The sequence below is a fragment of the Condylura cristata genome, unplaced genomic scaffold, assembly GCF_000260355.1.
Source record: "Condylura cristata isolate star-nosed mole 26May11 unplaced genomic scaffold, ConCri1.0 scaffold00004, whole genome shotgun sequence".
In the NCBI taxonomy this organism is placed as follows: domain Eukaryota; kingdom Metazoa; phylum Chordata; class Mammalia; order Eulipotyphla; family Talpidae; genus Condylura; species Condylura cristata.
Window position 1 is genome coordinate 59,145,192 of NW_004567105.1, and position 8,428 is coordinate 59,153,619.

The 8,428-nt window shown below is 36.5% G+C and overlaps 1 protein-coding gene across 1 annotated transcript in view; it reads left to right on the forward strand.

Moving 5' to 3' along the window:
* SFMBT1 (Scm-like with four mbt domains 1) overlaps positions 1–8,428 on the forward strand; it is a 71,834-nt gene that overhangs the window by 56,166 nt on the left and 7,240 nt on the right. The window contains exons 14-17 of the mRNA XM_004676066.2: positions 964–1,028; positions 5,409–5,548; positions 6,341–6,450; positions 7,146–7,321. Of these exons, the coding sequence (XP_004676123.1) occupies positions 964–1,028; positions 5,409–5,548; positions 6,341–6,450; positions 7,146–7,321 (491 nt within the window). The remainder of the gene's footprint in view (positions 1–963; positions 1,029–5,408; positions 5,549–6,340; positions 6,451–7,145; positions 7,322–8,428) is intronic.

An 8,428-nucleotide genomic window follows, 5' to 3' on the forward strand; every position in this document is an offset into this window, starting at 1 on the left:
AACAGAAATTTATTATCTCACAGTTTGAAGTTCATAGTTTAGTCCAAGATCAAGGTACCAAATTAGGTTCCTGGTTAAGGCTCTCTCCCTAGCTTACTTGGAGCTGTGCCCTCTTGTGGTACAGACAGGAAGCTAAAGCTATGGAGATCTTTTTCCCTTTCTCTTACTATATGGTCACCAATTGTATTGTACCACAGCCTCACCTTTATTTACCTGGAAGCCCTATCCTCCAAACATATCACACTGTGTGTTGGGGTTCCAACAAATGAAATTTAAGGGTATACAACTCAGTATATAGCAAATTCTATATTATTTGTAGCTACTTTTATGGCTATGTGAGTAGAAAGGATAATAGAAGTGGGGAAAAAAAGATCACAGTGTTGTTTCCCAGGTACAGTGTGAGATAGCAATAATGAAAATTAGCCTTGGGTTTTTTCATTGACTAAGTTGTCAAGACTAATTAAAAGTTTAGGTAGGGCATCCTCTAAAAAGATGATAGTTTGGCCTTGCTGCATACAGAGTAAATCTAGGTTTTTTGTTTTTTTTTTTAAATTACATAACTTGTCTTCAGTTTTGAAACTGAATTTTAAAAAAAATCTGTGCAAGAAATATTTTTGTGTTTTGCTTAAAAAAATTTTATTCATGAATTGAGAAACCCACAAGAGAATTCTATACTTTGTTGCTCACATGAATGAAAAAAAAATTGATTTGAACTTTTAATATTACAGCATTTTCTGCAGACTGTTGGCTCTTAGAACTAGAATGTTAGAAATTGGAATAAATTCACAGTTTTAAAAACAATTACTATTAAAAAGAAAAAGTAAAATCAACAGAAGTACCTGCTTTCCTTACAAATTTTGCAATCTCCCACATTTGCTTTCCTAGATTAGAAGAAAGCTGGTTGTCAAACTTTCTGACCTTAAGGGTTATCTCATGATTTTTTTTTGTGTTTTTTTGACCTAGAATACCATCTTCTAGGACTCTCCATGAGGGCATGAAGAATCAGGAGTTGAACTCAGCAGACTCAGGTAAAAGTATATGTAATCTTATGTAAAAGGGGCTTTAGTTTCTTTTAATGGATTATTTCCAAAAATAAAGAACATTTGATTTATAGGTTGTAGCTTCATAGAGGGGTGTCTTAATTGTGTTTTAGAACAATAACTGTGAGTATGTGTTTAGTAATTATCTCTAAGGAGTACTTCTCTTTATTTGTAATAATTATAGCTATTTTTTACTGATGACTTATCAGTGCCTCGAGGTCAGTATTACCATCATTGAGTTTAAGCAACCTGAGGCTTTCCAGGCAGTGTTCTTTCTTAAATTGGGTAGTTGAGACATGGATATTTATTCCTTTTAAACCCCTTTTTAATGATATAGATATTTAGTATATAAATTTTACAGTTTAAAAAATAATCTGGGAAAGCAGATTATTCCAGAGGGAATGCCTGATAAATGAGACAAAAAGCCCTGGTTAGTTTTTTCCAAAGATTTTTCCCTAGAACTGTTCTTAATGACCTTTGCTGGTTATATAGCACTTAGCATTTTGACTGTGTTTTCTAGTACAGATAGTTATTTGGAAGGTATATAGTAGTTGCCTAGAAAAGAAAAGAAGCCAAAGTTCACCGTGGTCACACAGTCTCAGACTGGTAGGGTCAGAAATGGAACTCAGATTTTTCTCAAGTTCAAAACCTGTGCTTTTATCTCTTCTTCCCACTGCCTTTTCATTATATCACTTGAACAGAACATCAGAGCTATGTAACTAACTTTTTAAATAGTTGCCTTTATTAGAATAACAATTTTTTTTGTTTTTATTTCCTTATAGCTTTTTTTTTTATTTCCTTACAGCTTTTTTTTTTTTTCTATAGCTTTTTGTGTGTGTGTGTGTGCATTTAACAGGTAGTGGTAGCAGCACTATGGTTCTATTCAAGGAAAAGCCCTAAACTTTCTCTGATAAATAGCTGACTGATAAGTAACTGCTAAGAAAGTTTCCCTATATTTCTAGTTTTCTACAAACCTTGTTCAGAAACATTTATATATATATATATATGTATATATGTATGTATGCATGTATTTATAAAATTATTTTTCTTCAGTATATATATGCTCATGTTTACAAAGTAAGTATTTTCCAGCATTGAATGATCATATGATTTTACTTTCTAAGTTTATTAATGTGGTGAATTTCACTGGGAGAGTTTTTTAAATGTTAAACCATCTTCGTCTTCTTGGACTAGCTCTCACTTGCTCATAAGCTATTACTTGATCATATCTTTTGCATGCTCAGCAGTACAGCATTAGTACTAATTTCTTACTTGTCAAACTTTTATAAAGCTGCTATGTAGTTGATATATTAATTGTAAGTATACAGCACAGTGATTTGAGGTTTGTACATATTATAAAATGATCACAATACATCTAATTAATATCTATCCCCATACATGGTTACATATTCCGCCTCCCCCCCTCAGGGGAGAGCTTTTAAGAAGTACTCTCTTAAGCACCTTTCAAGTATACAATTCAGTATTTTTAACCATAGTCACCATGTTGTAGATTATGTCCCCAGAACTTATTTACAGCTAGCTGCATGTTTTGTATCTGTTGGCCACTTTTACCAATTTCACCCATTCCCCTCTCACTTCACCTGTCACCACCACCCACCTCTTCTCCAGTAATCACCAGTTTGTTCTCTATATCTATGAGGTGGGTTTTTGGTTTGTTTGTTTTTGTTTTTTAGATTCTGTACATATAAGTGAGTCACATTTATTTCATTTAGCATACTTCTTTCACATTCCTTGCTTGTCATGAATGGCAGCATTTCCTTTTTATGGCCACATAGCATTTCATTGACTAAAATTCCAGTATATTTATACCATATGTTCTTTATTCATTCATCTACTGATAGCCTTCATAGCTTGGCTTTTGTAAATAATGCTGCATTGAACAGGAGTGCATACATCTTTTCAATTTAGTGTTTTTATTTCATTCAGATAAATACCTAAAAGTGGAACTTCCTGAGTCTCATGTAGGAATTTTGGTTTTAAGTTTTTGAGAAACTGCCATACTGTTGGCTGCACCAATTTATATTCCTACCAACAGTGCACAAAGATTCCCTTCTCTCCATGTCCTTGCCAATACTTTGTCTTTTTGATAATCACTATTCTAATAGTGAGACATTACCTTCTCACTGTGGTTTTAATTTGCTATCAATGGGTAAGATAAATTTAAAAGAATAAAAGACAGCACTCTCTTTTTTTATTTTAATGATTTGTTTATGTGTACAGAACTAGGGTACAGGCCAGAGGTTCAGGGTGTGTGTATGTGTGAAAGGATTCACCAGACACAGAATGGAGAACAGAACAGGCAGATTGGTGAAGTACACTGCTGAGGGGAACAGTGGGCAAGGCAAGAGAGATCTGCATCATATGTGGGTCACCTCCCTGGCCAGGGATCGAACTCGCACTGAAGTGGCTGGTGCTAACTCCACGTGCTGTGCTTTAACCCACTGAGCCACCAGGGAGGCCCCGACTGCACTCTTTTTTAATGTTAGCCATACCAATAATGCCAACTGTGAAATTAAGGCATAAACATATCCTGTGTGCCTCTACCAAGTTTGTTTTTTGTAGGTTTTGTCACAGGTCAGGTTACCTTGGGAACAGACTCTGAGACTGATACTTACATCAGGAATTTCACTGGGAAATGCTTTTGGGACTAGTTCCTGGTAGGGTAAAGAAAGCAGAATTGGGCAGAGGGCAAAGTTCAACTATATTCCAGTTGTTAACAGAAGTTACCACATATAGGAACCTGGGGTAGCCACTGAGTCATCCTTGACTGAGTAGTGGCTATACCTTTGCACTTCCTCATTGGTTACTTGTTAAAAATAGGCACCTGCTCCCTTTCACCTTACAAAGGTAGGACCTTGGGCAAGGTGGCTCTTTTCTGTAGAGATCACACCCTGACTGAGGGTATTTGTAGAATATTTTCATAATCAACATTCCCAGCACTGGGAGCATAAGTATCTTAATTCCCAAGAGGGGGATCTGAGTGGCAGAGTTCAATTAGATAAGTGGATACAGATATAATAAGCACTATTTTTTTTTTTTTTAAAGATTTATTTTATTTATTTATGCATAGGGTAGAGGGTTAGAGGTTTGGGGGCAGGGGATGAAAGGATTCACCATAGACAGATTAAGGAGCAAAGCAGGTGGGTTTATGACATACACTGTTAAGGAGAGCAGCAGGTCAGACAGGAGAGGTCTGCTATACAATATGTGGCATCAGAACCAGGCTATAGAGTAATAGCACTGAGACTTAACCCCTAAGCCACCAGGAAGGCCCTAAGACTACATTTTCTTTTTTTTGTAGAAAGACTATTTAATAATTAAAAATGCTTTGAATACAGTGTGGGACTGAAGAAGGCATTAACTTTCTGCTATTCCAAAGACTACATTGTTAATGAAAGAGTGAACACTGTACTTCAGGGCAGTGTGGGCAATGTACCTATATTTCCTTTCCTTAACATTGGATTAATAGGGCAACATCATCAGAAGAGCCTCCCTCTGGTCTATATGAAAATGAGATGTTTTAGTGCCTTTGAATTTTTTATACGTAGTATCTAACTTCCAACCACTATGAGATAGATTAAAAAGTTACGTTACAGTGCAATATTCATACTGCAAGATAGATGAAGAGTACAGTCTCTAGGCTTTATCACTCCATAATGCTAAAAAGATTAGAGATGTGGCCACAATCTACTGTCAGCCCTTAGAAATATTCCAGAATAGATTATTGAATAATTGCCGATCAGGAGGCATCATGAGTTCTTAAAGTAAATCCTCCACTTCCTTCAGTGCTAAAAATACAAGCCTCTGGAACAATAGTGCATTAACTCAGGAGTTAATCTGCACATAATTCAAGATATTGTTTGATCTCAGCAGATGAATCTATAATTAGAGTTACCAGTATTTCAAGGGTATTTTCAGACAATGTGTTAAGCTTCAAAATATGTAATTCCTGGCCTTCCCTGGTGGCGGAGTGGGTTAAAGCACAGCACTGAAAAGCTAAAGCCACTTCAGCGTGAGTTCGATCCCTGCCCCAGAGGTTATCTACATGGCACGCAGATCTCTCCTGACCCTCTCCTGACCTGCTTCTCTCTTCAGCAGCATACGTTGTCAGTCAACCTGATCTACTTCCCACTCTGTCTCTGGTGAGGCCTCTCACTGCCCCTGCACCTCTGGCCTGTACCCCAGTCCTATATGCATAAATAAATAAATCTAAAAACAAAATGTACTTCCTAACTTTATATGATGGTAAATAGACTTGTTGTTTTCCCAGTCAGTTCCCTGTTCAACTTTGGAAACAAAGGGTAGAAAATGTCTCTGTTCTGAATATTTGTTTTTTTCATTTCCCAGTTATAATTAATGGAAAATATTGCTGTCCAAAGATATACTTCAACCACCGTTGTTTCTCAGGGCCATATCTTAACAAAGGCAGAATTGCTGAGCTTCCTCAATGTGTAGGACCTGGAAATTGTGTCCTGGTCCTCAGAGAGGTAAGGTTCTTGCCGAGAGAAAAACAACTTTGAAATTTCACAGCAGTCTTATAGACTCATTCATACAAGGACCTGCATGTCATAGATGTGACGACTCTAGGTTTTTCTAAAAGTGACTAACTTTTCTCATATTTTGGATAAGGAACTTGGGCACTTAATTATTTCTGATTCCTAAAAATCAGTCACCGAAGCAATTCTACACATAGCTGGTTCACTTCTGTCAACATAGATGTCAGAGCCCATGTGAGAACTATGAAAGATAAAATGTACAATTACTTTAGTTCTTGAAGATTATATGGCATTAACCTGGCACTATGAAAAAGCTACACATCTGTTGGCCTTTAGAACTTCCCACCCATTCCCTTACTGTCAGTAATAGATGTGAGGGGTATTGTACCTCATAGTCATTAAAGTAGCAAATCAGGCTCTGGGAGGCTGGAGCTTCTGGGACAAACATCTGCAGCAACAAGAAGACTCATTATCTACAGAGTATCTCAAGCAAATACAGTTTTTTTGTGTGTGATGTGACTGATTCAGAAAAGATTTGGAAGCATATACTAATTTTTAATTCATGGTGCCTGTTTCTCTTTACCATAATGTTTTGAATATTTGAGAGAGGGTCTGGTATTCTTTTTTACAACTTTGATCTTCTGCCTCATTTTCTTTATTATTATTTTGTTAATATTTGTTAGTATCACTACCATTGATCTCCCAAGTAGCATTTGAGGGTTCTAATGGTCTATTTTTTTTCCCTTCCCAACTAATGTTTCGGTTTAAAAAAATGGAATATAGGTCCTCACTTTACTTATCAATGCAGCCTATAAACCCAGTCGAGTCCTTCGGGAACTGCAGCTGGACAAAGACTCTGTGTGGCATGGATGTGGGGAAGTCCTTAAAGCCAAGTGAGTAGGTTCCTCAGTACTTTATTTGTCCCTAACAGGTTATGGAATCAGTTCTTCCTTGATAACATGATAATACTTATTTTCTCTTGGGTAGCTTTTCAACTATTTGTAAAGAAGCATTTGTTTTCTTTTTTAAATATCCATGCTGTCTTGATCCAATATTTATTAAATATGATAAAAATTAGTTATAAGAAATATGAAATTTGAAAGACAAAGACAATTCTTGCTGTTAATTTAAGAGCTATGTAAAATTACTTTCGCAAACTATTGTCAATTTTATAAACATTTACTGTTATTTCCTGACCTGATTTTGTCATGGTTAGGTAGCAGGTGGAAGTTTATACAGTCCATGGGTCATACACTGTGGATCACTACCCTAGGATAAAGAAAGAATTTTTAAAAGCCGTTTTCTTTTAGTAGTTAGTGTAGAAGTTACTATTTGAAAACCTTAAACTTGGGGACCAAAAGCAGGAACTGTATTTTGCTAATTTAAGTACCTCAGTTTTTAATTATCATAGCTTACTAAATTATAAATTTAAGTACAATATGCATAAACTTGTTTTCAGTGTTCTTAAACTTTAAAGAATATAGAATATTCTAAGGAGTAGAATAAGCTTGGTCTGTTAATATAGTTGATTTTTCTGTGGATAATAACTGGTCCAATACACTTGGTATCTGGTGTCTTCCAATGGCAGATACAAAGGAAAGAGTTACCGCGCTACTGTTGAGATAGTGAAAACAGCAGATCGGGTAACTGAATTCTGCCGGCAGACCTGTATCAAATTGGAGTGCTGTCCTAATCTCTTCGGTCCACGGATGGTTCTGGATAAATGTTCTGAGAACTGTTCTGTACTTACAAAGACCAAATATAGTGAGTCATATTTTTTAATTTATTTAGTGTACCTTTTATCCTGGTAAGTTTTTATTTTGCAGACAATTCACTTAGATCAGTGGTATACAAACCTTGTCTGTTAAGAGCCCAGTAGTAAATATTTTGGTTTGCAGGTCATATGAACTTTGTTGTATATGGATTTTTTGTTTTCACTGTTTATAGAACTCTTCCAAAAATGTAAAAACCATTTTTTGCTTGAGTCCATACCAACACAAGCCGTGGACCACATTTGGCCCACAGAACCTAGTTTGCTAATATACTCACACACACACTAATATAATAATATGAACATTATATATAAGGCATTTAATAGGATATGTAATAATAGATAATTCATTCCTATAACCTGCAAGTATGTTTTATATATCACTGTGCCACCACTGTTATAGCTATCATTGGGATACACAAATAAAGAAAAAAATTTCTGCTTTCATTCAGTTTACATTTTTATGTGGAAGACAGATAATAAACAAGTGAACAATATATAGAGAGATAAGTGCTGTGGAGAGAAGTGAAGTAGAGTGTGAGAAGGCTAGTGTGAAGGAGTGTGAAGTGGGTTGAAGTTTATACAGATGGTCAGGATTGTCTTCCTGATAGGTAACAATCTGAATGAAGCAAGAGAGCCAACTGTGCAGCTGTCTTGATGTGACTGTTCTTGGTAGGGGGCAGCAAGAGCACGAGCATGCTGCAAGAAAGAGCATGATTAGTCTCTTTAAAAAGTAGCAAATAAGCAGAAGTGGTTGGGAAAGAACATGGTAGTAGAGCAGGCAATTGGAAACCTGTTCCTTCTCATTGCTTTGTCTCTTCCTTGTGAAATAGCAAAAAGAGGCCCTCCCTGGTGGCACAGCGGGTGAAAGCACAGCACTAGGAAGCTTAAAGCCACTTCAGCATGAGTTCAATACCCTCCCTGGAGGTGACCCACATGGTCTGCAGACCTCTGCTGACCCGCCCACTGCTCCCCTCAGCAGTGTATTTCATCGCTCTGCCTTTCTGCTCCCCACTCTGTCTCTGATGAATCCTCTCACCACCCCTGCACCTCTGGCCTGTACCCCAGTTCTGTATGCACAAATAAATAAATCTTTAAAA